This window comes from Corvus moneduloides, chromosome 23, assembly GCF_009650955.1.
Source record: "Corvus moneduloides isolate bCorMon1 chromosome 23, bCorMon1.pri, whole genome shotgun sequence".
Taxonomy (NCBI): domain Eukaryota; kingdom Metazoa; phylum Chordata; class Aves; order Passeriformes; family Corvidae; genus Corvus; species Corvus moneduloides.
In genome coordinates this window covers 4,427,591-4,455,510 of record NC_045498.1, presented here as the reverse complement: position 1 = coordinate 4,455,510, position 27,920 = coordinate 4,427,591, and the positions used below count along the sequence as shown (strand labels likewise).

Here is a 27,920-nt window from a genome sequence, read left to right as displayed (position 1 = left end):
GACCCCACTGGAAGAGACCCATGGGGAGACCCGTGGGAGGTCTCCATGGGGAGATCCATGAGGAGACTTGAAAAAGGCCCTCTCCCACCCGACGGTCACCAATTCCCCACCCCTCAGACACCCATTTCCCACCCCACAGACACAAAAGGACGGGAGACAGGTGAAAGGCGAGCCCGGTGCCGGCCATGTCCCCGCAGGGAAGTGGCCGCTGGCCCGGAGTAACCAAAGTCATCTTTATTAATTGCGGCGGTTCGTTACAATAAAAAGGGAGCCACGTGTCACGGTCACTGCACGGCGCTGGCCAGGGTGGGGGCCGGGGACCCTTCCCAGGCACATCCCTAAATCCGGGGTGCAGGGGGAGTGGGGTGGGGAAGGGCCTTGGGTGTCTGAGTGGGCGCTGCCGTCACAGAGGTGTTTAGCACCAACGGACCCCCAGGAGCGAGGGACTCCAGCGAGGCGTCCCCCAGCTGCCTCTGATCCCACCGCCCTGCCTGAGGGCCTGGGCGAGGTTTGGCCCCAGATTTTGGGAGCTACCTGGCACCCACTGGCCCTGCCCTGGGGGGTGGCTGGTGATGCTGCATGGGGCTGCTGGCGTGGCAGGGTGAGGGACAGAAGTGGGGTCCTCCCCCCTCTGCCACCAAAAGGGACACTGAGGGGGACAGGATGCTTGGAGAACGGGGATAAGGACAGGGATGAGGCAGATGCAGCCTCCTGCCCCACCACACTGCTCTGCCCTGGAGGGGACTCTCCACCCTGTTCCTGGCTCTGTGCACAGTGATGGGGGAGCTGGGAACAGCCACATCCCAGAGTGTTCCTTGGCCCTGAGAGGCATCAGGTACATGACAGCCCTATCCTGGGGTGTCCCATCCCCACCCCCATCAGGGGAAGGTGTGACCCCCTGAGGGGGTCTCTAGCAGCCCCACACTCAAGGGGCAGCTGCTGGCCATGTCCACACTCCCATCCCACCCACTGGTGCCAAGGTGTGGTCCTTGTTAGTGCAGGTGGGAACGGGCTCACTAGAGAAGCATCTCCCACCTGCAGCAATGCACAGGGACATTATTCCCTGTCCCTGGCTAGTGCCACATTACAGAGGTGCTCCCAGACTCCAGGCTGGCAGGAGGGAAGGACAGACAGATGAGGGATGGACTGAGGGGAAGGAGGACTGAGCAGGAAGGGGAGAAGCGCGTGACGATGCTCCGTGCGAGGGAAGCGGGGCGGCTCGCCGTGACCGGGGGTCTTTGCTGCTCTGGCCCGTCCCACCAGGCAGGACACAGCGCTGGTCACGTGTAGTTTCTGGTTTATTCCTTGGGTTATATTTATATATGTATATAGGGGAGGGAGCCCTGGGTCCCCACGGCACCTGAGCCGCAGGCGGGGGGAGCAGCGAGGGGACCCCTTTGTCCCTGCCACGTCCCAAAGCCTCGTGCCGGCAGGGCAGGGCTGGGGGGCTGTGGCTGGGCAAGGGCTGGGGCCCCTTCCTTGCCACACACCAGGGGATTGCACTGAGTACAGAGAGGCGGGGGGGCCTGCCCGCAGCCCCCTCCCCTCCAGCCTGGCTGGGCCAGGTGCTGAAGGTCACCTCTCTTTGGGTTGGGATGCAGGGGCGGGTGTGCAGAAGGGTTGGGGAGTAGGAAGGGGACAGAAAGCTGGGACACAGCCCCAGGGAGGGCAGAGGGAGGGAGAGCCCCGGACCCCAGGAGAGGCTGGCAGGGGCATGCGGGCGGGGGGGCAAGGGGATGGGGCAGAACCGGGCTTTGCGTTCACCCGCCGTCGGATCCACGAAAGGGCTAAGATAGAAAAGAGAGAAGCTGTGAGTGGGGCCAAGAGCTGCCCCAGGGTGTCCCCGCGGCCCCCCATCACAGTGAGCTACGGCCGCGCCGTCCAGTCCGGGTAGAAAAGCGGAGGCTGCGGTCACAGCCGGGTCTGCGCCTCGGGGATGTAGATCTCGATGCTGTCCGCGCTCTCGGTGGCCGAGCTCTGGCGGAAGGAGGCCGCTCGCTTGGCTGCCAGGAGCCGCTTGCGGGCCTCCTGCCGCTGCCGGTCCACCGAGTCCAGGGAGCGCTCCTTCACCGGGTGCACCTTGGAGCGCGGCGGCTTCTTTGGTATCGGGGGAGGCACCTTCTTCTCCTCCTGCACAGACAACAGAGGCTTCAGGCTGGGACCTCCTGGGAATGGGCATCCCAGCGGCCTCGCAGCAGCTGCCGCTGTGGGTGCCAAAGCCAAAGTCACGGTGAGAGGCTCCACAGACCCTCCCACAGGCTGCAAGGCAGGACTGCACATCCCTTCATCTGTCCCATGCCAGGACCCTGCCCGGCCCTTGCAGGCCACTGGGATGTATCAGTGGGAGAACAGCCCTTCTCTAACCTCATTTTTTCCCAGCTCTGTTTATCAAGGATTCACTAAAGCAGCCATCAGTGAGAGCCCAGCGGTGGTTTGGGTGCAGATGTGCTTGGGGACAAGGAGGGAGGGAGAGGTGACAGGGATGAGTGCCAGTGGCAGAGCCCTGCCCTTACCTTGGGCTCCATGATCTTCCACCCGTTGGCCTTGAGCTGCTGGAGCTCCCCGAACTTCATGCTGACATCCTCAATGGAGAGCTGCAGGAGGTCCCAGAAGCCAGCCAGGTCTTGGAAGGTGGGCACAGGGAATGCGTTGGGATCCTGTGGGGGCAGAGGGACAGAGTGTCATCCTCGTCCATCGGTGGGACATTGGCTCTGCTGGCCATGGGGCCATCCCACCCCCCGGTGCTGGAGGGCTCTGTGTCCAGCTCTCCTCCATGGTGGTACAAAGTCACTGGCTGAGGGTGTGAGACACCCCTGCCCCACCACAGCTGACCCCCAGCATCGCTGCCCACTCACCATGTTCTGCTGGCAGAGGCGGTAGAACTGCTGCACCTTCTGGGACATGAGGAGCTGGGCACTGCCCACCGCGCTCCGGATCTTCTCCAGGACTGGGGGGAGAGCAGACAGTCACGAGCAGCTCAGACCCCTCCAACACATCGTGTCTCTCCTCTCCTTCAGACCCCTCTAGCCCCAGAGGGTTTCCCGGTGTTTCTTGCCCTCACCCAGCCTCTTCAGCCGTGGCAGGGAAGATGCTCCAGAGTGGGAGCATTGCAGGACAGTGACTGTGCCCCCCCAGCTCTCCAGGATCCCCAGCCCCTCTTTTCACTGCAACACCCCACCCGACTCACTCTCCTCGGGCAGGTCATAGTCCTCCGCCTCCCTCTCCATCTGCTGGCACCAGCCCTCCATCTTCTCCACCTCTGCCTGCAGCAGTTTGATGAACCACTCCCCATCGCGGTGGCACGGGGAGGCGCGGCCGGAGTCGGGGAGGCTGCGGGAGCCCCGCTCTATCCAGGCGTCCCGCCGGGGCACCTCCACCGTGTCGTACTGCAGCTGGTAATCCTCGCGGTACGCCCACTGCCCCTGCGTGTGCACCGTCTTGTACACGGCGTACTGCCGGCCCGACTCGGGCTCCGAGGAGTGCCGCTGGAAGGGCCGCCCAAACTGCAGGGCTTTGTCCTCGGTGGCCACGGCCAGGCCGGTGAAGCCCTCGAGCTCCAGGTCCGCCTGCACGCCCGCCGTCACGCTGTTGGAGCGCTTGAAGCGCGCTCGCCTGCAGAGAGAGGGAGAGCGTGGGGACCCTCGCAGCCAGCGGGGATTGTCCTGACTCCTCCCCCCCCCATCAGGTACCACAGGGGCAGGGTGAGGGATGCCCACAGGCAGGATGATGCTGGGGATGCCGGGGTGGATCCCAGAGCATTCAGGGCCACAGGGACAACCCTGAGCAGCTGCAATCTGCCAGTCCCTCATCTCCTCTGCTCTTAGCTTGTTTCCATGGCTACCAGCACTGGACCGAGGATAGAGAGGAGCATGCACGGGGCTGCATGGGCACAATGCCGGAGCTCCCCTCCTGCAGGCCATGAAGGTTCTGGCACACCTGGCATTCCCATCCCAGCCAAAATGTCATGGTTAGCTGCAGAAGTGCCCAAAGGTTCATCTGCACCTGGCGTGGGCTCAAAGCTAAGGGCTGAGCCCAGCAGAGGAGACCCAGCACAGGGCAGGAAGAGGGCAGCCTCTTCCCTGGGCAGCAGAGAGGGCAAAGGGAAGGCCAGATCCTGCCCCAGGTGGGGGCAGCTGGCCTGGGATGGGTATGATGCTGAGCTCTGGGGTTTCAGCCAGAGGAGAGAGGGAAAAGATGCTGTGTGGTAGTGGTGGTGTGCGGAGCTCAGGAAGCCGCTGGGAGCCCAATGCATCAGTGCAGCGAGTGTGGCAGGTCTCAGCCCAGTCCAGCCATGTGGTACCTTTTGTCTTCCTCCACCTGCACCCCAATGGAGTGAAATTCCCTCTGGCTCCGGCTCTCCGTATCCGAGTCAGAGACGGCCTCAACCTGCCAAGGGGCAGAGGGAGCGCGCTGAAGGGCAGCCCCAAGATGCAGCGTGGAGGCTCAGCATCGCCCACACCACTCAGGCAGCCCACAGGGAGAAGCGGAGCCCACCTGGACGCCGATGGACGGACGCCACTTCCGCTGCCGAGCCAAGCTCCGCAGCTCCTCCCGGCCAGGGATGGCCTTGATGATGAGTGTGGAGGGCTTGGGAGCAGCGCGGGGCTGGACCGGGGGCAGGTTGAGAGCCACAGCCGTCACCTTGGAGCTCTCCAGGCTCTCGGCCGAGTTGCAGCGGGCCGTGGCATCTTTGGACCAGGCGGGGCTGCGGGCGACCTCGCTGGGCAGGTAACTCTCGTGGGTGGATTCGGTGCTGCTCTGCGCCGTGATGGAGATGAGAGGTTTGGCTTTGGTTCCTGGAGGGATGGGAGGTGGAGCTTTTCTGTAACTGAAGGCTGTTGTGGGAGAGGCGCAGGATGAAAAGGCACGTGAAAACACAGACACTTGCTCATTTCCCGCCACCAACAGGGGCCCCGGGGAATGCTGCCCATCTCCTCCCACAGCACGGGGCTCATGGCCCCACAGGGTTTGCTCCTAAGCTGGGTTAGATCTGGACTGGAGCTCAGAGGGGCTGTTTGGCCAGTTTTGGGGGTTCGAAAACACCCCAGACCCACACTGGCCACATTGCTGCAGCACCCAGCAAGGGGCAGAGATGGGGACAGAAGTGGAGGGAAGGAAGGAATGGCAAATGGGTGCTGGGGACACAGAGCAGCCCCCTGACTGGGACTGAGCCACCAGCAGGACGCTCACACCCTGTGCCGGGCACTATAGGGGTCGAGGGACAGGAGGAGGGCAGCAGCAGCAGCCCTTGGCAGGTGCCCAGGTGAGCAGGCAGGGAGATGTGGGGGTCCCTCACACGGCCAAGCCCTCACCACCCCCCATAACTCACAAGTGCTGGGCTTCAGGATGCTGCTGGTGATGGGCGGCCCAGGAGGGGCCGACATGGAGAAGAGCGAGAGGCAGTCGTCGTCCTGGGAGCAGCCCGCCTGGATGGCCCGCAGGTAGCTGTGGCTCCGCATGCGGAAGCAGCCGGGCAGGTCCAGCGCCTCCACGGCCTGCGACTCCACCTCGCCGAAAACCGACTCGCAGACAGCCTCAAACTGGTGGTTGAGCTCGTCGTTGATCTGAGGAGAGCGGTGGGTGAGGCTGAGCCAGGGCAAGGGATGCTCAGAGCGACATCCACCACATCCTTGCCCCAACCTGCCCCGTGGCACCTGTGCCATGGAACGTACCTGGCCGGTGGTGAAGGAACGCCCGTAGCTCTGTCCCTGCGGGAGCATTCGCGGTGGCGTGCAGCAGCTGGGACAGTTACAGATATATGAATCAGAATAGTGCCTACTTGCAAACCTAATGAGAGACAGTGGGAATAGAAGGGATAGCACCAAAAGCAACACATTCCAGCAGAGCATTCGGAAACGCAGCCGCAGTGATGCTCCCGCCAGACACCGCTGCTGTCTCCACTCCTCACTGCCCCCAAAACTATCACCCGCTGGGACTGGAGCACGTTCCAGTCATCCCCCTTTGAACATGCCTCTTCTCCCCATGCTCTGCATGTGGCTGCAGCAGCAGATCCCCCCAAAGCCCAGCACAGCCAGGTCCCCCCCAGTGCCCTGACACAGAGCAGGGACAGGGCTCGGTGCTGCTGCACTGGGGAGCACAGCTTTGAGCAGGGACAGTGCCATGAGTGGGGACGGTGCCGTGAGTGGGGACAATGCCATGAGCAGGAACACTGCCGTGAGCAGGGACACGCCACTTGTCCTCCCAGGGAGCCCCGGCCCATGGCCCCGCTGCTGCCTGCAGTGCTGGGACGGGGCCGGGAGGCAACAACCCTTACTTGGTCCTGGCCTGGTCGGCGCTGGAGGAGCGGCGGTAGCTGTCTCGCCGCGTGGCCGCCCTGGGCAATACTTTGGAGCTGATGTCCGAGTCGGCGCTGTCCTCGTCGCCCATGGCCTTGATGTAGCTGCCGCTGCGCATCCGTCGGCACGGGATCTCCCCGTCCTTGCCCGCCGGGTACCCGCTCCACTCGTCCTGCGGCACCTGGAGCAGGAAGCAAGAGTGGGAGGATGCGGTGGCCGGGGTCCCACAGGTGGGATGCAGAGCCGAGCCATGTGCCAGCCGAAGCCCATCCCAAGTCCAGCATGTGTGCCCGGCTCCCCTGCCCTCCCCACGCACCCCAGAGCTGCAGGGACAGACCCTGGGGGCTCTGACCCCTTTGGAAAGCCCCAAAATCCAGGAGAGCAGTTCCCTCCTAACAGGCACAGCTCCCCATTCCCACAGTGTGGGGTGGCGCAGCAGGTCCCACCTCACAGCCCCCCTGGCAGGAGCGTCTGGGCCAAATCCCACCCATGCCAGTACAGCACCCGCCTGACGTATTGGGCACCAGTCCCGCCACGTGCCGCTGACGCCAGCACCATGGGGTCCTTACAGGGCAGTGGCAGGGGGATGGTGTCCCCCAGGGCCCACAGTGAGGGTGGTGGGGCCAGCACCCTGCCCCGATGCCCCCGCTGCCAGCAGAGACTGGCCCTGGCCACCCCCACCCCCGGCCAGCACGGCATTGCTGCTCCCTGTCTCCTTCCCCCGGGAAAGGGAGAGAAGAGTTAATTAGCTTTTAATTGGAAGGGGGGTGACCTAGAAGGGAGCCTGGTGATGAGGCAGGCAGTGGCACCCAGCCAGGCACACAGGCAGGATAAAAGCAGTGAGAAGGGAGCAGACACAGGGCTGCTGGTGGCCCTGAGCTGACAGAGCTGGTCTGACCCCAAATCCAGCACAGGGCAGAAGGCAGCAGATGGGCTTCAAGGGGACAGCAGGGACCAGCACAGGAATGGGCACTGGCGACACGGAGCAGATCTGGAGCATCCCCACAGCACCCTAGGCTGCTGGATGGAGGGTCCCAGCCCTGGCTCGCCCCATGGCATGGTCAGCCCCAGTCCCCTCGCCCTGCCCAGCCCCTCACCTGCAGGTACTGGTACGCTCGGTCTTTGGCCTTTGCTTCCTGAAGCATCAAGGTCTTCTCGGTGCCGCCAGCGCTGGGGTAGGCTTCACGGGCCTGGCTGACGGTCATGGTGTGCCAGGCACTCCTCTTGAGCGTCTGACCATCCAGAGACATGGACATGCCGGCACAGGCCAGGCATTTTCCTTCCCCGCCGCCCTTTAGACTCTTCAAGGTCAAGTCTCTGAAGGCACTTTCGGGAGCGTCCACGCAGTACTGGGTGCCCTGGTCGGCGGCGTGCCGGCCGGACACCATGTAACTGCTGTCGCTGTCCAGGTTGTCGTCGGAGCTCCACCAGCCCAACATCTTGGACCGGTGCCGGGAGTCCACCTTACGGTCCTTGCTCTTGCTGCGCTTGCCATGGCGGGACTGGTGGTGGTGGTGGTGATGGTGGTGGTGGTGGTGGTGGTAGCCGTCCCCGCGGCCGTCCATCTTGGCGCCGTTGTAGTCCCGCTTGGCCGGCGCCTCCAGGGAGTGGGACTTGGCGAAGAGCTTCTGGACAGAGTGGACGAGGTGGCGGATGCGGCTGGGACTCTCGCTGCGGGGCTCGGCGCCGCCGGCCCGGGGGTACTGCAGCGTGTGGAAGCCGTCGTGGTGCAGCGGCAGCTGCTTCTCGAACTGGTCCAGCAGCGTGGGGGGCAGGCGGTTGATCTTGCTAGCAGGGTGGGCGGTCGCCATGCATTCGTCGCAGGAGTCGTAGGGCTGCTGCGCGTGATGCATCCTCGGGAAGGTGCTGCTGGCGCTGGCGGAGGGCGGCTCGCTCAGGGGCCCGCCCGGGCACTCGCTGGCCGTGCCGGGGCTCTGCGCCGGGCAGTAGGGATGCTCCAGGGAACACGGCTCGCTGGGGCTGAGCAGGTACGGCGGCTGGCCCTCGGGGCCGTGCGGGATGTAGTCGGCGGGATGCTCGCAGTCCTCTGGGATGCAGCGGCAGCGGTGGCCGGAGGAGGGCTGTGTCTGGCTACGCTCCCCATGGTAGCCCTTCATTATTTCAGCACCCACTCCATAGCGTCGGCATCTCGCAGGGATGTCCCTGCGGGCTCATCTGTGGGGACAGGGACAGGCAGAGTGTCAAGATCCCCTCTGCACCCCACCACCAGCAGAACACTGGGGCTACCTCACAGGAACCAGCTAGGGAGGCTGGGAAGCTTCCAGGGCCGGATTCAGCCCTGGGTGAGGCCCTGTGAAGCACCAGAATCCTGGCTCTCCTCGTGGTGACAAGAGCACAGCGCCTGGGCCAGGCACCGCGGGTCAGCCTCAGCTCAGGTGCTCAGAGGGGGCAGTGGGAAGGAGAAGGTGCTGCCGGCAGCGATGCAGGCAGCAGGGCCTGCAGACGGCGAGGGAGGACACGCTGCCATCAGCAGATCCGTGTTTTCTTCTCCGACACCAAATATTATGAAGTGTTTCTCCATTAGAAAGCGGCTCTGGCTGGGTTTTTCAGCCGTTGCGATTCACAGCACCGCTAATGAGCTGCTGCGGGGCGCGGGGGGGCCGCGCTCTGATGTCTCCATCCAGCCCCACATGGAGCTGTGGATGGAGACCCACAGTTCAGGGCCCTCCTGCCCTGCCAGTCCTCTGGATGGGGAGGCAGGAGCAGAGGTGGCTGTGCTGTGTGAGGGGCAGCCCCAGGCTGAAGCAGGAGGACAGACGGTATCGAGCCAGGCTGAGCCCGCGCCAGCCGCTGGAGCCGCCTGCACCCATGGAGGTTTGTGTGCCTTACGGTCCCTCAAAGGCTCTGTCTTTAGTTTGACTGTAAATGAGCAAATTACTTATTCTCCGGAGTATCTCAGCTAATTAACAGGCATCGTTAACACTCTTGTTATCATATTTGGGCAGGGTGCTGCGGGCAGCACGTCTCGGAGACTGGCTGCAGGGAAAGGTGACCGTGGGACGTTCCCTGCAGCATGTGGGGATCAGACCACGGAGACTAGAACCGAGGGACACTGGGAAGGCCAGGGCTGTGTGAGAGGGGGTTGTGTCCCTGAGCAGCCCCAGAGGGGAGAGCAGCTGTGGGTCCCCAAGGGCTGTGGGAACGGGCCGCGATGGCATTTTGGCCCTGAGCAGCAGACGGGGCCCTGGGAACACATCTGCCCCAAGCCACCACCACCTTCCTTCCTGGCTTCGAGGCTGGATGGCTCCATCCTGCACCGCTCCCCACCCTCAGATCCCACTCCTGCTCTAACAAGGCTCCCTAATTGCTGCGTCTTAACCTGAACAGAAGGATGCTGCAGCTGGTACAGAAGACGCCTCTCCCCTCCCGGGAGAGCTGCTGCGAGGAGCAGGAGCAGCAGCGTGGGATGGAGCTGCCTCCTTGCCCTGGGATCAAGCAGCAGGATGGAAGGACGGACAGACAGACAGGCTCCCAGCCCAGCTCTGCCTCCACGGGCTGAGCTATCATCTCCTGCTCGGGGAGGGAAGCTCTCAGCTGATCCAAATATTGCTGCCGCGGCGGCAAGAAGGAGTCAAAATATCTGCGTAGCCCGTCAGCACAAGCCCGCCGGGCTTTTGTGCTCAGCAGGTGCAGGAATTCAACAACGCCGGAACCGCCGGCGAGGCAGCGCCGCAGCTCCCCCGCACCTGCGGAGCGCTGGCAGCGGGTGGGGACGTGCCGTGGTGAAGGATCCATGTCCCTGCTCACCAAGGCGACACGGGCGTCTATGCCTTGCCCAGGGACCAGCCAGGCTCCCTGAGGGCAACCTCGGGATGGAGAAGCGGTCGGGAGTGATCCTGTGGGGCTCGGCACAGGCAGCACAGCCCAGGGTCCCTGTTCCCATGTGCCAGCGGGGATGGCCACGTGCAGAGGATGGGAGAGGCCGCCCAGCCCGCTCCTCTCCCCTGTCCCAGGAGGGCAGTGTGGGCAGGAGGCTGGCACATGGGACTGGGGCAGCCGGCCAGAGTGTGGCTCATGGGCAGATGGCCGAGATGTCCCGTCGAAGGGCGATCCACTGCGCAGCGGATGGAGGGATTTGTGCCACCAAAGCACAGACTCAAGTCAGGGGGGAAAAACCCAGCCCAGCTGAATTTTGTGCCATTTAACACCAGGGTAATTACCACCAGTGGGAACCTACCGCCCACACAATTATGTGCTAGGATAAACTGGAAGAGCATAATTACCATTACAAATAACTCACTCCTTGCCTTTATTGCATCCAGAGCCTGGAGAAACTCCCACCAGCGGCTCCCCACCACCACCTCCCTCTGATGTCTCTCCCCATTGCGAGGGTCAACACAGGGAGGAGAGGGGCTTGTAGTCCCTGGCGCTCCAGGCCGTCCTGAAATTCAGCCTCCTGCTTAATTTCCCATAGGAGCACTTGGCAGAGACAGTTCCACTTCCCAGCAGCTCCCCATGAGATCCCTGCCTTGGAGGCAGCGCCGTGCCGAGGCCCAGGGCTGCAGGGATTCAGGGCAGACCCATCAGGAGCCCAAGTTTCCCTGGGACCTCACAGCACCCAGGATCCTCCCATCTTTCCTCCAGCTCCAGGAACACCAGTGGGGAGGTGAGAGGACATCAAAACCCCACCACAATGTCTGGGTCTGGCAAACTTCCCTTACACAGGGCAAGACTGGGTTTTCCAACATTTCCAGGTCTAACCTCAAGTTGATGGCCCTGCACTCGGGGAGGTCCTGGCCCGCTGCCCTTCCCCGGCAGCCCCACCATGGGTAGCCCATGCCAGGGTCCCAGTGAAGCCTGTTGGCGGCACTCACCGCCCGGCGCTCAGGGGGATGCTGTTCTCATGGCCCTGCCAGCAGCAGCTCTTCCACGCTGGGAATCCCGGGGGCAGCAGGCTCTGGGGAAGGAGCAGGAGGGGGATGAAGCCAGAACAAGGGTGTTCCTCCCCAAAACCAGCCTGACCCACCTCCCTGTGTATTTTTTATCAGCCCAGCCTTCCATCCTCCCCCAAGGCCACCCCACACCAGCACAGCAACGGGGACAGCTCCGCACGGCCACAGCCACGTGTTTCACCCAGTTTAGCCCCAAAACCATCCCCAGTCCCATCCTGTTATGCAATTCCCTGCCAGCAGGTGCCGGAGCCGGCCCAGCGGCCACCTCGCCATCGACTTTCATTTGCTCCGGATCCGGCCGCTCGCTCCACAAAGCCTCCTCCCGCCACCCCGGCTTTCCAGCGTCAGCAAAGGGACTTTTTCCAGCTTCCAGCCTGAGAGAGGCGCGAGCTCGGCCCGTTCTGCTCTGCAAATTAATGCAAGGTTCTGCCAGCTTGGGTCCTGCTGGGGACCTTTATGGCTTGGGATGAAAGCAGGAGAGAACAAACACGCAGCGTGAGCGCCCGGCACCGCGCGCGAGCTGGAGCCGAGGAAAAAAAATAAAATAAAGTGGTTTTCCCACTTAGGGGCTGAGCAAATTTGATCTACGGTCCTCGGAAGAAAATAAATATGGAATACCGCCAGGTCATTTCTGCCGTGCTTTTAATCTATTTACTCTTTCCCAGCTCATTGTAAGCGACAAGGGTTGTGGAAAGCAAACATTTTATTTTATTACTAATTGCTCTGTTATTTTATGAGGCTGAATTAGTAAAATTTACTCAGCCTGGAGGAAAAAAATGAGGGGCTTGGTAAGATATCACCTAATTTAGCACAGAAAGGGGAAAGGGAAAGAGAAAGGTGAAGAAAGGGAAAGGGGAATGGTGAAGAAACAGAAAGGGAATAGGAAAGGAAAGGGGGAAAAAAGAGAGGAGAAGGAAAGAGAAAAGGGGGAAGGGGAGAAAGGAAAAGGGAAAGAGGAAAACAGTATGAGCAGGATGCAAAGATCACAGAAAATACCCTGGCTGCAATCAGGAAATCAAAACCAATTACTGTTAATAAAAGAAAACAGAGCAGCTGCAGGCAGGCACTGCCTGCAGAGGGCTGCGAGGGGCAGGATCCAACCGGGCACCACTGGAAAAAAGGGATGAGGCAAGATTTTTAAAAAGTCATGAAAGATGAACACGAGCTGAGGAACTGCAAATGTGAGTGGAGAAAGAAATGTTTACCCAGGCCACTGAGAAGGGCCGTAAGCACCGCGCTGCCCAGCACAGCCGGCTGGGACCCCGACAAACCTGGAGGGCTCTGGCACCCCAACAAATCTGGGGAACCTGGCACCTCCACAGAGCTGGGGTGCTCTGGCACCCCGACGTAACTGGGGGGCTCTGGCACCCCGAGGCCGGGGGCATCTCCCCTGGTTTAGCCCTGCCGTGGGACGTCCTTTCTTGCTGAGCACAGGCGCTTCCCAGGCACCAAACCCAAACCCACGGTGCCCCAGGGCTCCAGCCCGGCACGGCCGCCCCGCTCCACCCGCCGGGAGGCTGAGGACAGGCCGTTCGACGGGCCGGGCACGTTATTAAGCACATGATTAATTTTGGCACCAGCCCCAGCTGCCTGACAGCTCCTTCTCCAGGGCTGGGAGAGCGAGCGCAAGAGGTGCTGCCTCTGCTGATGCAGCGGTTGGTGGGATGAAAAATCCTGCAATGCAGCACTGCTTCTTAATGAGCCATTTGTCTTTGAGTCTTCTTCACTCATTACCATGCCGGGAGAGGGATGGGAGTTGCCCCACGTCCCCATCTGAGCAATTACTCCTGGAGCAGAGCGAGGAAATACGGCCACGACACTCCCAGCTGCCAGGGATCTCGGCACGGCTGCCAGCACTGGGACTCCCCTCCACAACACCAGTGACTCTGGCTGCTGCCACCACAGGGGGAACAGGAACCCCCTTCCTGCACAGCATGCACAGCACAGGACCACCCACCCTGGCCCCAGACCTGATTCTCTGGGGGCAAGAGCCGTGCTGCTGTGCCAGGTGCACAAGGGAGCTGGAGCATCCTGGAGCTGCCAAGGCAAAGCCAGCGGAGAGAGGAGTCTGGCACTCCATCCCTGCAAAGCCCAAACCCAGATCATGGTGGAAGAGCCACATCTTCAAAAGCCCTTTAGGATGGGGAGCACCCAGGCCTGGCAGCCAGATCCCAGGAAGCCGGCTGAGAAGGAAAGAGGTGGCATGAGGAATGGGCCATGGCAGCATCCCTGTGGAGGTGCCAGCAGAGGAAGGGCTGGCTGAGGTGAGAAGCTCCATGGCACAGGCACCTCCAGCCCCCTTGGCCCCGCAGTGATGCTCATCCTGCCCACAGAAGCCAGGACATGGCACATGGGACATCGACTGCCAGAGCTGGGACCCCACAGCCAGAGCATCAGGAGTGCAGCCAACTGTGCTGGGACACCACCCTGGAGGGACCCCCAGGCCAGGCAGGGCTCCAGGGACCCCAGCTGGCACAGGGTTCGTGGGCACTGCAGCGCATGGATGAGCACCCATCACCGGTGATGCCCACGGACAGCTCCCCTCCCATGGACACTCTCGACATCTGCCTGCACTGCCTGGGGCCAGCGGCAGCCGGCACTCTCCTCCAGTGTCCTCCAGGGCTTGGTGGGAAAGGGGGACACGCAGGTGACACCGGGAAGCCCAACGGGACAGAAACGCCACAGCCTGATATTCACCTGCAGCAAAGGGAAGGGACGAGCAGGGACATCCCCCTGTGCCACACTCACCCTGGGGGCTCTGCCCACATTCCCACCGGGCACTTCACTCCAGGGACCAGCAGTGCCCCAGGCGGGCGGGCCATGGCAGCCCCCTCAGACTCTGCAGCTGTGCCAGGGGCCCCAGCTGGCAGCGGTGCTGGATGAGCCCCATTTCCCCATCACCCCCATTCTTCCCTCCCACCCGCACGGAGCCACCAGACGGGCTATGCTGCCGAGGCTTAAAGAGCCACTTACCTCCTGGCCATGCCGTGTAATGACTTAAGCCAGGGATCACTCCAAAGCCTCTTTGGTGATCTCGGGGCAGCACAGCCTTAGCACTGAGCATGGGAGCAGTGACAATCTCTGGCCACCCCCTGCCCATTCCCTCCAAGCCCCTGGGGAGGCTGACCCTTCCATCCCCAGCTTCACTCGCACTGAGCCCCCGGCAGGCTGGCACTTCCATCCCTGCTTTGCTCCTGCCAGGTGCTTGGCTGAGCCAGGGCTCTCACCTGCCACCAGCGCTGGCTGCTCCTCATCCTGCTTTCCCCGGCACGCGGCACTCCCCGCTCCAACCCCAAATAACACCCATCCCAACCGGTTCCCTTCACAGCACCGTCCCCTCCCACGGCTCTTCCCGCAGCGGGGCCGCAGGGGCCGGAGTTTCCAGGAACGGCGAGGAAGCGGAGCCCTCGGTCCCTGTGCCAGCAGGGATGCTCCGGGCCATCACGTCCCATTCCCAGGCTGCATCCCCTGGGGCCAGGGCTGGGATGAGCACAGCGAGCCCGAGGCGTGGCACAGCCCAGCTCGCCAGCAGAGGACTCAAACTGCCGCTTTAATGGATGGGCTTAATTTGCAAAGCTGATGAAAACCTAAATATTTAAATACATAATTCTGCACAATGCTCTTAGCGCGGGGACAGAGGGGCGGGGGTGCACGGCTGGTGAGTGAGGACACGGCAGGCATGGGGGACACTCTGGTGGGACCACCTGGATCACCTGGGCAAGGGCACCTCCATCACAGTTTGGGGACCACCCACACCCTTGTCCCCGAAACCAGCAGCACCCGCAGGATGGGTGCCGTGGGGTGCTCTGCTGCTGGCACTGGAGACCTGCTCCACCACCAGAAGCATCCCAGAGTGAAATGCGGGGAAAAAGGAGCGTGGTCCAAGCTGAGGAGCTGTGAAGGGCAGCAGATGAGCCCCATGGAGATTACACCACTGATATTCCTGCTACAACAGCTTAGAGATAAAAGAGATTTGCAGGATTTACCAGCAATACAAATTGAATATTTAATTTTAGCTGCAGGGGAGGAGTGGGGGTTCATCACGGGGGTGCACGGAGGTGTGCAGGTGGTGGGCCTGGAGAGGGGTTTCCAGCTCTTGGGGGAAAACTGGTGTCAGAGCTGTCCCCACAAGCCAGAGGGGCTGGGCAGTGTCATGCCAGTGGGACCGGACACCCTCTGCCCAATCTGCCCCTAATCCCACCAGCCGCTCACTGGCTGCCAGCTGCCTGGTACAGCCTCTGACAGCACATGGGAGCTCCTTCAGGATCGTCCTCGGATGAACCACGTGTGTGGGCCCGGCACCAGGGATGCTCTGGGGGTGCCCAGGAGGGGTCCTGACCCCACACGCTGCCCCTGGGCCAGCCCTGAGCCAAAGCGTGGCTGCTTCACTGTGCTCCCCTCTGCCCTGACCAGGATGTACCCAACAACAAAGCTGTGCCTGGGCGAGGATGTCCCTGGATGAGGCTGTAGCAATGTGAAAAGAAGGCACACGGACTTATCTCCCACATGAGGCCATTTGCCAGCCAGGACTTTGCAGGGAACGGGGCTGGAGGCAGCAGGGAAGGAGGCAGATCCGCGTGTCCTGTGGGATGGGGTGGAGAAACCCCCAAGGGGACCCAGCCACCCTCTACAAAGCCAGAGCAGGTACAGAGCACAGGCAGGAACAGCCCCCTGCCAGCTGCGGGAATGGGGCTGCTGGCTGGCCCCAAGCCCAGCACGGGGTCCCCATGGTGCCACCGAGCCAGGTGCCCATCCTGGCTCACCACTCCACGGCCCGTGTGCCATGCTGGCGCGGGTGCCAGTGCGGGGCAGGCTGGGGGAGGACGGCAGAAGATGAATGAGGGAGTCGGGAGGCTAATGGCATTGTCTGGAAAGTAGGTCGTGTGCTGAGCAAAAAGATATTTATATCAAAGCTCGTTCCCCCGCAGAAGCTCCTGAGCCGGGTGCAGGCAGCACCACGAGCCCATGGCCACTGCTGCACACCCCTGTGACACCCGTGTGGCACCCTCATGGCACTCCACACCCTCACGGCACCCCCTGCCCGGCCCCACGCCCAGCTCTGGCTCCCTGGACACCCACCAGCCCCAGGGCTGCCCTGCTCAGGGGTGGCAATGCCAGAGGTGAAATCATCCCGATGCAATGGGAGCCATGGCAGCTCTTTGCCTTTTGCTGACTGGCTGCAGGCAGCGGGCACTGAATGGTACCAGGTTATTTTTATTTTAATGCAACCTTTGCCAAGGTGTGATACTGCCCTGGGCACTCCCCAGATGGGCACAGTCTGCCCAGGACGGCCACGGCGGTTCCTGCCCAGCCCAGCCTCATGCCAGCTGCACCTCTCCCAGCACCCAGCTCTGGCCATGCTCCTCACATCACCCCTGACCTGAGCTTGGGCCAGGTCTCAGCCTTCTTGCAAAGCTCGGTCACCTTTCCCGCTGGGAGCAGACCTATGCTCCAGGATCCCTCCCTCACACCTCCAGCCTTCCCAGAAAAGCCAAGAAGTCATCCCAGAGAGCCCAGATGGAGCCAGTGACAGCCACGAGGTTTTGTCCCCTATGGCCATCTGCCCCAGGGCTGTGGGCATGACCCAGCCAGCAGCCATGGGGCCATCCGGCCCCGCTCTCCCATGCTCATCCCCATCCCACACCCGGCAGCCTGCGATCTGGCACGGGAGCAGGTTCATTTCCCATAATAGCTGTGTCGGCTGAATTTACAGCCTCACTCCGAGTTATTAATAATAATGGCCTCACTCTTAAGTAGGGCTTTTCATCTGCCTCAGAGCCCTTTCCAGAGGACGTCTGCAGCATTATCACCATTTTATTCTCGTTTCAGTGGGCACAAGAGTGAGATGGAGAAGGGGCAGCTGATCCGTGGTGTGGAGCGCATGGTCCCATGGGGAGCCTGGCCACAAAACCCCCGGGGAGGCTGGAACGCCAAGGGCCTGTCGGGATGCAGCCACAGCGCTGAGGCTCCTGCCAGCCATGCCGCGGTGATTTACACCGGCAGCGAGCCCGGGCCCTGCCGCACGGATAAATCCACTTCAGGCAGCAATAAACCAGCGTCACCACATCGGTAATCCGCAGCGCTCCCACCGCCGTGAGGAATCCAGGGGCAACGCACATGTGCCGATAAATCCTGGACTTGCCTCAGCAGGGAGGTCCCTGGGGTGGAAATCCCCGGTGGAGCCGTGGCCGGAGGGGTGGGTGCAACCAGGCTCTCATGGGAGATGCCCGCAAGGGAGACCCTGGGGATGGATCCAGCACATGGGACTTGCAGCGGCCACGTGGGACCGAGGACATCCCCGAAACACCCCCTGCATGTCCCCCCGTGATGCCCACCCACCCCGGGCGGCTCCGGTGTCTCCCTGCCGTGTGCCGCAGCGGGGCTCGATGGGCAGATTTATTCCCCTCTAAGAGAGCTTTGATCTGAAGTTATTTTTTGTTTACTAGCAACAAGGTATTGTAAATACATCTTTGCTGATAATTATAGAGTCTGGGCGCACACCTTAATCTCCATAAAATATCAGATGCTACAATTTGCCTGATTTAATGAGATTGGAGGCTGATAAGCCGCTGAGGTAAGCTGTAAACTTGGGGGGGAGGAGGGAAATGATTGCAAATGTGCTAAACCGCCTTCCTCCTCCTCCTCCTGCTGCTGTTGCCACGTGCCCAGCCCGGGAGCATGTGCCCAGCCCCGTAGCCCCCTGCCCAGCTCCCGGTGTGTGCCCGGGCTGCGCCGCAGCAGTTTCACGCAGGGATGGGCATTTAGGGCAAACTGAGCTTTTTATACAATTTACCTCATTAAAACTCCAAGAGCTGTGCGCGGCACTGGGCTGCAGCCGGGGGCTCTGCCTTGGCACACTCTGTTCCCCACGGGCCCCACACCATGCCGGGGGGAGGCAGCACAGCCCGGGTGCCAAGCCAGGTCCCTGTGCCAGCCGAGGTGTGAGGACAGGGTCCCCAGGGGCCTTGGGGGCGCGGCTGGGCTGCACGGGCAGGTCAGGATGCACTCGTGGCCATGCGTGTCCATGTGGGTCCAGGTGTGTCCATGTGGGTCCAGGTGTGTCCAGGTGTGTCCAGGTGTGTCCAGGCATGCACAGCCCTACCTGCCACCACCGGCCATGCCAAGGGCAAGCTGGGGTGGGGGGTCCGTGCTGGAGGGGGCTACACACCCAAGGCCACCCACCTGCGTGAGTACAGCCGTGCCCTCGCCACGTCCCTCCGCAGACACGAGGGTCTGTGGAGTCCCAGGTGCCCGGGGTGGGGGTCCCCTCCTTCAGGGATGGGGGGGGCCCTGCCTGGAGAGCAGGAGGCTCCTCCCGGTAACGAGCAGCACCGTTTCCACAGCAACCTTAAAGGCCCACAGCTGCCGCCTCACGCACGGACCGGCTGTGGCGTTTCTGGGGGACACCCAGCCCGTCCCCCTGCCCAGCACCCTGGCCTCAGACAGCAGCACCCCGTCCCCACACCCAGCAACCCTCAGTCCATCTCCCCCAGGTGGCACCTGGGCTCACCCACAGCCCCCTCCCTGCACTGAGACCCCAAAGGGTGCAGACTCCTTGCACCAAGAGAGATGGGACCCCCCAAACCAGCCCTGCTCCCACCCCCACGTCATGAGGAGCCAGTGGTGACCTACAAATGTCAGGCTGATGGGTTAATTAATTTCCCTCTTCCTTGGGCTGTTATCAGATAGAATCAGACGTCACCTGAGACTGTTAATTGGGCTAATTATTCCAGTTTCAGATTTTAAATAATTAGTTACTGTTGACTCCAGCCTGACTTCCGCAATTTTCTAAAAAAAGGTCAGATGGTTCCTGGAGCCCCAAACCCAAGAGACAGGGTGGAGGGACTGCAGCAGGGGCCAAGCACACCGAGACCCCTGCACTGGCTGTGGACACTGGGGACAGCCCAGTGCCTTGTGCTCACACCAGAGCTGGCAGGAGAGGGATGTCCTCTGCCTCAATGGCAACAGAGGGAAACCAGGAGGGGTAAGGGGTCATGGAAGCTCAGGGTGAAGGGTGGGGGGTGGGAGGGGGCCCATTCCTCCCTCCCTACCGTGGCATGGTGACAGCTGCCTCAGGCTGAGCTCCCTGCCCAGGCCGAGCCACAGTAACCCCCCCCAGCAGTGCCCAGGTCCCACCGGGCACCTCATCCCTCCTGGTTTGACTTCCCAGGGATGAAATCTCCAGGGTTTTCTACGATTTTCCCGCAGGTTTTTCCAGCTGTCCAGCACCAAGACACACTCTGGGCACTGGGTAGTGGGCACACGGGCAGCACCTGCCCTGCAAAGGCTGACGGTGCCCAAAGCAATACCTGGTGCCCATGGGCTCCCCACAGGGACTACCTGTCACCTGCCCAGGGCATTGCAGAGAGGGACAGGCTGGGCAGAGGGACAAGCAGAACCAGCTCATCCCCAGGCTCATTCCCTCAGGAACACCACGCTTTCTCCCAGCCTTGTCCCCGCTATTAATAGCCTTCACTAGCCTCCTCGGGAGCCATTTGCATATTTGATTGCAACTCCGGGGCGGGGCAGGGCCCTTCAATCAGCCGCTCCCGCAGTCTCATTTGCATGGGTTGACATTTTGTTCTGGGAGCAGTGACACCGGCACTGCGGTTGGGGACACGGTTCTGGGGGGCCGAGGTGGGCACAGTGTCACCAACCAGCTGCTCCAGGCACTTCCCATCAGCCAACCTGCACCTACCGGGGAGCACCAAGCAGGGCCGGCAGCCCCTCCCTGGCTGTCCCAAACCCGTCAGGGAGTGATGGAGCCTTGGTGGCCCATGTCCCCACGTGCCCTGCTCTGCCCTGCCCCGCTCTCCAGCCCGACTCACAACAACCCGTCCCTGTCCGACCTGCCCGGCAGGACGATCAGCAGCGCCCGGTGGAGGAAAGGCTGTGCCCAGCCCAGCGGGCAGGGTGTGGGGGACGGGCACACCTGAGGGTGGCAGGGCGTGGGGTGACGGGCACAGCTGTCGATGGTTTCCCGTCCCACCAGCCCTGTCTGGAGCTACCGCACATCAAAGGCCAGGGGCAGGGCGGGACGTCCCCAGGGAAGGGGGGGGACCCTGAGCCCCAGCGCGCCTGTGGGCACCCCCGGGGGAGCGAGGGTCGGGACCCGCCGCGGCGCCGCCTCTGCAGTTCGGACCTTGGGGGAGCAGCACCGCGGACAGCGCCCGCCGGCGCCACCATGGCCAGCGCCACCCTGGCCAGCGCCACCATGGCCAGCGCCACCCTGGCCAGCCCCACCATGGCCAGCGCCACCATGGCCAGCGCCACCATGGCCAGCGCCATCATGGCCAGCGCCATCATGGCCAGCGCCACCATGGCCAGCGCCACCCTGGCCAGCGCCACCATGGCCAGCGCCACCATGGCCAGTCCCACCATGGCCAGTCCCACCATGGCCAGCGCCACCCTGGCCAGTCCCACCATGGCCAGCGCCACCATGGCCAGTCCCACCATGGCCAGCGCCACCATGGCCAGCGCCACCATGGCCACCGCCATCATGGCCAGCGCCATCATGGCCAGCGCCACCATGGCCAGCCCCACCATGGCCAGCGCCACCACCGCCAGCACAGCCACCATCGCCACCACCAAGGCCACCACTCTCACTATGGCCACCACTGCCACTATAGCCACCACTGCCATTGCCATGGCACCACCGCCACCATGGCCACCACTACAAACTCCCACCACGATAAACTCCCACCACGACCACCACCGCCACAGCCTCTACAGACGCCGCTGTGACCACGGCCACCACTGCCGCCGTGGCCACCACTGCCACCAGTGTCACCACACCGCCCAACAACATGTGCCACAGGCGGCCGTGCTGCGGCCCCGCCGCCAGCCCCTCTCGCAGCCCCAGGCCAGGGATGTGCCAGACAGCAGCAGGAGCAGCCGGGCGGCTCCAGGGCCCTGGAGCTGTGTCCCAGGACGCCCTCGCTTTCCCCCTGCTCTTGGCATCACTTGGCAGGAAAAAACAAGGCAGGGTGAGGCGTGGGATCAAGCCTCAGGATGACAGGGATCAGGAGAGGGCTCTGCTGCTTCCCTCACTCCTGCCTCAGTTTCCCCTCCAAGAAAACACTCCAGAGATGCAGGTTTGTGTCACGGAGAGGCAAGGTGCTGGGGGAAACCACGGAGAGGTACGGAGGGACCCAACTGCCACTGTGACTGTGCCAAGGAGCTAACTGAAGACAGCCAGGGCTCGAAGCACAGATGTCAGCACCGGCTGTGCCGCTCCCTGGCAGCGGGGCCGTCTGGCAGGCAGAGCTGGGGCTCCCCGGCTCCATCCACGGACCAACACACACACACACACAGAGGGGACCCTGTCCCTCGTGTACACAGAGGTGCAGCCCTGCCCTGCTCCCTACACCCGCAATTAACAGCCTCCACTCAGCACACCCTCTCCCCCAACGCACATTGCTCCCACCCCCCCCCAGGCCCAGCACACACCCCCCTGCAACACACACAGCCCCCAGCCCAAGCAGACACTCCCCATTGCACACAGCCCCCAGCCCCAGTGCACCCCCCTCAATGTGCACAGCTCCCGGCCCAGCACACACAGCCCCCAGCCCCGCTCCGCAGGGAACGGGAGCAGAGACCTGGGGGCTGGGATCCCCCCATCCTGGTCGGCCGAGCTTCCCGGCTGTGCCGAGGCTCGTCTGAGCGAGGGCTGGCCGGGAGCCACAGGCTGCATACTGAGGCGAGAACGTGGCTACCAGGGAGTAGGGCTCGGCCATGAAAGGGTTAGGGCTGTGGGCTGCCTGGGGGCTCCCGCTCTGCCCGGGCCGGGGGGGCTCGCTGAACTGGCACAGCTGGGCACAAAGCAGGGCTCTCCCAGGACTGGGGCTCTGTAAGGCATGGAGCCCCCTGCAAAGAGCCAGGCCCTCTCCCCTCCCACCCACCACCCCACTCACCCGCCGCCGCTGCTAAGCCATGAAGTTGCCGGCCTGGGCTCGGCAGGAGCCGGAGGATGGCCGCGGCACAGCGGCTGGATTCCCTCTGATCCTGCAAATTCCCTGCGGGCTGCCCATGCCGCGGCCAGGCCGCGCAGCGAGGCCGGAGGCGTCCCCGGGGTCACGGCCACCCACGGCAGCGCAGCGGCGGCGGCCACGCTCCGGGTGCTGACACCGGCACCGGCACCTTCCAGCCGGCGAGAGGCGGTGGCGGAGCCGTCGCCCCCGTGCGCTTGGGACACACCCACGCGCGCTCCCCGGCGCGCTCGGCCACCCCCGCGCACCAACACAGCCCTCGGGAAGGGGCTGCCCACGCCGGCAGCGCCGCACGCCCACGCACCGCCCCGCACGCCCAGACGGACACGCAGCCCCGCACGCTGATGGATGGACGGACACCCGGCCCCGCACACCCAGATGGACACGCAGCCCCACACGCTGATGGATGGACGGACACCCGGCCCTGCACACCCAGATGGACACGCGGCCCCACACGCTGATGGATGGACGGACACCCGGCCCTGCACACCCAGATGGACACTCGGCATCTCAGCACCACTGCATCCCCGTGCGCCTGGACGACTACGGGGCCACGTGCACCTGGCTGCTCCCACTCGCAGCGTCCCACACGCCTGCCACCCACTCACTCCTCTGCACCCCACAGGCACCTGAGCGCAGCCCTCGCCCCCACCAGCTCCCCACACTCACACCTGCTGGCTGGCACCCACTGTGGTTCCCCTACTGTGGGGCTGTCCGCAATGTCCCCCCACCCAGAGAGGGCCCAGGGGAGCCTGAGGCAGACGGGTGTCGTGACGCAAAACATGAAACATGAGGTCATCCCTCAGCTCAGCTGCACCAGTGGCACTGACCTGGGGTGCATCAACCATCATGGGGTCTCACCCCAACACCACATCTGGGGACACCAACCACAGCAGGGACAGCCACCTCCAAGACATACAGTGTTTCCCCAGGAGCAGCCACTTCACCATTCCCAAACAAGTGCCCCAGCATCCCCTGTGCCACCACAGCGCCTGCCTCCCTTTGGGAAGATGAGAGGTTCCCCAGGAACGGAACATCAGCAGGTTCTGTCACACTGGGACTTGATGCCTTCAGCTTTTGTAGTCCTCTCACTCCAGTGCAGCACCCCCACATGCCCACAGACAGGCTGTTCTCCCCCTTCCCTCTGCCCACCAAAAACTTCAGCTAATTCCCATCCCCAACATCCTCCTGCAGGAGAGGGCCAGGCAGGCAGCAAGGCCCCATCACCACCCGCTGCCCGGAGCTGCCAATTTAAGGCCAACCAGAGTCCTGGTGAAACACTGAGCGCTGGCAACCACGCCGCAAACATCTGCTCTTCCAACGGCATCATGATTCACAGGCTATTAATTGGGGGTTGGCAGCGCTGGGAACTGTTTGCATCCCCTGGCTTTGCCCAGAGCCACAACTCGCTGCCGACAAGGTCTAGGTGCCGGAGATAGAGCCAAACCCAGCAATGCACCGGCCGCAGTGGAGCCGCACCGGGACCGGCTGCGAGGCACCGTGCCCAGCTCCCGCACCAGCTGCACGGACGCCCGGGAGCGACGCAGAATGAACCCCAGCAGGAGTGGTGCCCAGTGCTTGGCAGGAGTAGCCAGAGCCACAGTGCCCGCCGGAGCCGGGTGGCAGCAGGCAGGCTGCCTGCTCTGGCACGGTGGGTTGGTGGGTGCTGGGGGTGCTCTTCAAGTCACTGGCACCGAGCATCGCTGTGTTTCCACAGGGTCTCCTGGCTGCCTCCACACGAGGTGCCGAGCCACTCGCTCCCAGGGGTACTGACTTCAAGGGGAGCCACAGAGCAGACCCTGCTTGTGCAGCACCAAACGAAGGCTGTGGGGAGCTTCCAACAGCAGCCAAGAGGAATCTGAATTCAGAAGCTGATTAGAAACCATGTCATGGCTTCTTCCCGCTCCAGCATTTGGGGAGGAGTGAGCTGGGGGGCGACGTGGAAAATCTAATTAGGATTGAGGGCAGGTTGCAGAGGCTCTGACATGGGCACTGCAGGAGCACAGCTGCTTGTGGGAGGGGGACACTGGGTGCTGCAGCACCCCTGGCCCCACAGAAAGGGGGAAAGTACAAATTAATTCTCCTTAATCCGACGGGCACTTGCTCTGCTGCCACGTGCCGCAGCAGCTGACAGAGAGCAGCCCAGCCTCCCTGCAGCTCAGCTTGTGGGCCCGTGGTGGCCAGGTCCTCTCTGTCCCCTTGCCAGTGACACTGTACAGCCCTGGGAACGAGCTGCTGGTTAGGGCAGAGCGAGCAGAAGGGGCTCAATCCTGCCTGGTTTGGAGGAGGTGAGTGTGGAGTGCTGAGCTGTCTGCCCTGTCCATGGCTGTCCGGGTGCCCCCCCCCCCGTGCTGCTGCTCGTAGAAGGACCAGGCATCACAGGGCCATTGAGATGGCCACGATCTGGAGGCCACTTTGTCAGAGCAGGCTTTACACCTGGTTCTTGGGGATGGCAAAGCCCAGAGGCCAGGCTGAAGGGGCACTACACAGAGTCTGCTGCACCAGGCACTGCTCTCCACATCCCCCTCCCCTCACCCTCCCCAGCACCTGCCATGCCCTGTGCCACCTGCACCACAGGGATGTCCTCCCTGATGCGAGGAGCTGCCACCTCCATCCACCCCATCACCAGGGTGTCCCCCGGGACACGTCCAGCCGCAGCCCCCGGCCCCCTGCCCGCCCTGTGAGTCCCCCGCTGCTGGCACGTCTCGCCTGCTATTCTTAGCTCTCCAGCGCTGCGCTCTCCCAGCAATGGCACCGTATATTACTATTATTGCTGGCTGCCAACGTCTTGAAGCAGGCAGCCAGGATCGTGATGGGGCTTCCACACCCCTGGTGACCTGTCATTCGGTCCCTGCTGGGCTCTGGTCTTCAACAGGCTATTTCAGGAAATCCAATTTGATGTCCAGAAGGAGCACAAGCCACACATTCAGCCCCTGCGCTGGATCCAGGCTCCTCCTGTTTCTGCTCAGATCCAGATTTTAGCTTCGCCCATGTTGGCAATAAGGGCCAAGAGTCACCTTTGGCTCCAGATCCAAATTTCTGGCTGGGTGGGATCCAGGGTTTCGGCTCAGCTTGTCGGAGAGATGAGAGCGTCTGCAAAACCTGGATCTGGAGCCCCAGCCCCCACCGCAGCAGCACCACCTGACCCATGAGACCCCAGCACAGGGCCTGATCCTGCCCTTGAGGGTGGGCAGAGCTGGGGAGACACACAGCAGCACAGCCGCCAGCCACCTACACAGGCTCTGCATCCCACAGGTCCCGGCCTGGCTCTGCCTCTGAGCTACTGGTGGGGAGGCTGAAGGAAGGGCCCCCAAAGAGCCCCAGACTGGGCTTCCCAACACCCTCCACTCCTCCCATGCCTTGCCCAAGCTGCTGGGAGCCAGGTCCAGCAGGAGGGCTGAGAGGGCTGGGGGCTGCTCCTCCAAGCCCACACGGCACAAGCCTTGGCACTTGGGAGGGAGATTTGGGCACCAAGTTCAGCACCATCCCACCCAGGCTTGGAGGGGGGACACCACGGTTTTGTCACCCTGTTCTCTGGAGCAGGGATGCCTGGAGCTGGTCCTGGTGCCCAGGCTCAGTGGGGTAACAACACCCAGGGCAGCCCCAAACTTGGCTCACACCAACACCTTCCCACGTCAGTGCTCCTGCCACCCCCACAGCCAAAAGGGGCCCCTCCAGGCTCGGATGCTCCACGGTCACTTTGATGGCTATTTCTGCATTCCCAGCCCTGCCGGCCCTGTAATAATGCTTGAAAGGGCTGACATGCTCCTTCCAGCCATGCCCATCTCCCAGTGGCCTTCCCCCTGCTCCATCCCTGCACAGACAGAGTCCTCAAGGGCCGGGAGCCATGGATGCATTCAGAGGGACAGTGGGAGCACGGGGGTGAGAAACTGAGAAAGACCAAAAATTACATCCATTTCCTAAAGGAGAATCTGCGCTGCTGACCGGATCCTGCTCCAATTTACACCAAGGAAGGCTGGCTGGTCCCAGCCTGGATTCCCACGGGGACAGCCAACACCCACCACCCGGGCTCTGTCCCCCTTTCCTGGCCAGGGGATCAGGCAAGGATCGGCCGTGGGCAGCGCAGCCCTGGACCCCGCGAGGGAGGTGACATGCGGGGCTGGATGTCACAGGATGGAGAGAGAGCAGCGGTCCCAGCTGCCAACTTGCTCTGCAGGTTTGGCACAGGATGGAGGGACCAGACCGGCTCCTCCAACAAAACCCAACAGTCTGGGGGAAGGAAGGCGGCGGCAGGAGGGACACCCAGACTCGGGGCCCCGAAGGTCTGCTCGCCTGCCAGGGTTGGACCGTGGCGCCTGGATGAACGGTGATGGGCACAGCTCAGCTGGTGCCCCGCGCCAGCTCCCGGCACTCGGCCGGGCATGGCGCTCACACCCAGCGGCGCACCCCCGGCAGGATGGGGAGGGAGAGCCCACTGGGCTGGGGAGGGGTCCTGGGCCTGCCCCGAGCCCTCTGCAGCGGGAGAACGCAGGATGGCTGGCGTCGCCATCCGGGAGAGGCTGGAGGGGCTGCAGATTGTGCCTCCCTCTCCAAAGCCTCGGGCAGCAGGAGATGGGGATGCCCGCCGGCACCCCTTCTCCCGCACCCGCCAGGGAATCCTGGCGGAGCTGAGCACCACGGTGAGACGCCCCCGGCCACCCCCCGGCTCCCTCCTCCACCATCCCCCTGGTTCACCCCCGGACACCCGCTCGGCGGGGCTGGATGGGTCCGCAGGTGACACGTCCCGTTCCCGCGGGGCCGGTTCCGCACGGCTCCGGCGCCCCGTTGGGGAGAGCCGCCCTCCCGCACCGAGCACCGCTTCCCCCCACCCCCATGCTGGGCACCGCGATCCCCGGGGACCGGCCCCCCACTCTGCGCTGGGCACCGCGGTAGCCCCGGGGCCGCCCCCGCCGCTCTTACCCCGCACCCGCCTCCTACATCCTCCGGCGGCTCCCGGGCGGTTCCCCGACGGCCCGGCGCGGCCGCCCCCGGCCCGGCTGCTCCCGGCCCGGCTCTGTTGGGCTCGGCTGGTCCCGGCTCGGCCCGGGCCGGCGCCCCGCGCGTGGGAGCGCGGCGGGCGGCAGCATGCGAGTGGCGGCGGCCCCGCAGTGCAGCGCGGGCGGGCGCGGAGCGGCGGGAGCGGAGCGGGGCCGCCGCGGCGCCGCCAAGACACGGCGGTGGATTTTCCCCGGGAGCCAGAGCGGGCGGCGGCGGCGCAAAATGGCTCCGGTGCGGCTCTGCCGCCGCCTCCCGGCGCCCTGGGACCCCCGGGGGGGGAGCGGGGGCAGCCGCACGTGGGGCCGGGGAGATGCTGCCGGCGGGGCGCAAGGCGTGGGCTCTGCCCCGCGGAGCCGGGCTGGCACCGGCATAGGTGGTACCCACCCGTGGGCATCCCCTGAGGCACGCTGCAGAGCGGACTGGCATCGAGACAAGGGGTACCCACCCGGGGGCACCCCTTTTGGTCCCCCCGGGGAGCCGAGGGCACTCCGGGACCGTCACCCACCCCTGTCCACAGGCACGCTGCCTGGCAGGGAGAGGACAGAGTGCAGTCCCGGGGTGCTGAGATAGCCCTGGGGTGCCAGGACAGCCCTGGAGTGCCAGGATAGCCCTGGGGTGTCGGGATAGTCCCTGAGTGCCAGAACAGCCTCAGGGTGCCAAGATAGCCCTGGGATGCCAGGACAGCCCCAGGGTGCTGGGACAGCGAGAGCAGGCTCCGGCCCCAG

General features: G+C 63.5%; 1 protein-coding gene across 4 annotated transcripts; it reads right to left on the bottom strand.

Moving 5' to 3' along the window:
- Positions 1–161: 161 nt before the first annotated feature.
- Positions 162–27,214, bottom strand: DLGAP3 (DLG associated protein 3). Of its 4 annotated transcripts, none has more exons than XM_032132399.1 (12): positions 27,118–27,214; positions 11,132–11,214; positions 7,394–8,471; positions 6,275–6,477; positions 5,673–5,787; positions 5,330–5,564; positions 4,495–4,835; positions 4,301–4,386; positions 3,188–3,612; positions 2,856–2,947; positions 2,514–2,657; positions 162–2,130 (listed from the first exon to the last, which is right to left on the bottom strand). In XM_032132399.1, the coding sequence occupies exons 3-12, from the start codon at positions 8,411–8,413 to the stop codon at positions 1,912–1,914; spliced, it is 2,880 nt and encodes a 959-aa protein (XP_031988290.1). In that variant the 5' UTR covers positions 8,414–8,471; positions 11,132–11,214; positions 27,118–27,214; the 3' UTR covers positions 162–1,911. The 4 variants fall into 4 exon arrangements, with proteins under 4 accessions (XP_031988290.1, XP_031988294.1, XP_031988291.1 ...); XM_032132403.1 differs by having other exon boundaries at positions 5,673–5,739; XM_032132400.1 differs by lacking the exon at positions 27,118–27,214 and adding an exon at positions 22,123–22,375.
- Between the last annotated feature and the right edge of the window lie 706 nt (positions 27,215–27,920).

Excerpts from the sequence above, each read along its gene's own strand:
- DLGAP3 (XM_032132399.1), bottom strand. The coding sequence starts at position 8,413 with ATGAAGGGCTACCATGGGGAGCGTAGCCAGACACAGCCCTCCTCCGGC. Across the intron at positions 5,788-6,274 it reads GCCGACCAGGCCAGGACCAA|GTTTGCAAGTAGGCACTATT; the intron begins GTAAGGGTTGTT and ends GTCTCTCATTAG. Across the intron at positions 4,387-4,494 it reads GTCCGTCCATCGGCGTCCAG|GTTGAGGCCGTCTCTGACTC; the intron begins GTGGGCTCCGCT and ends GCCCCTTGGCAG.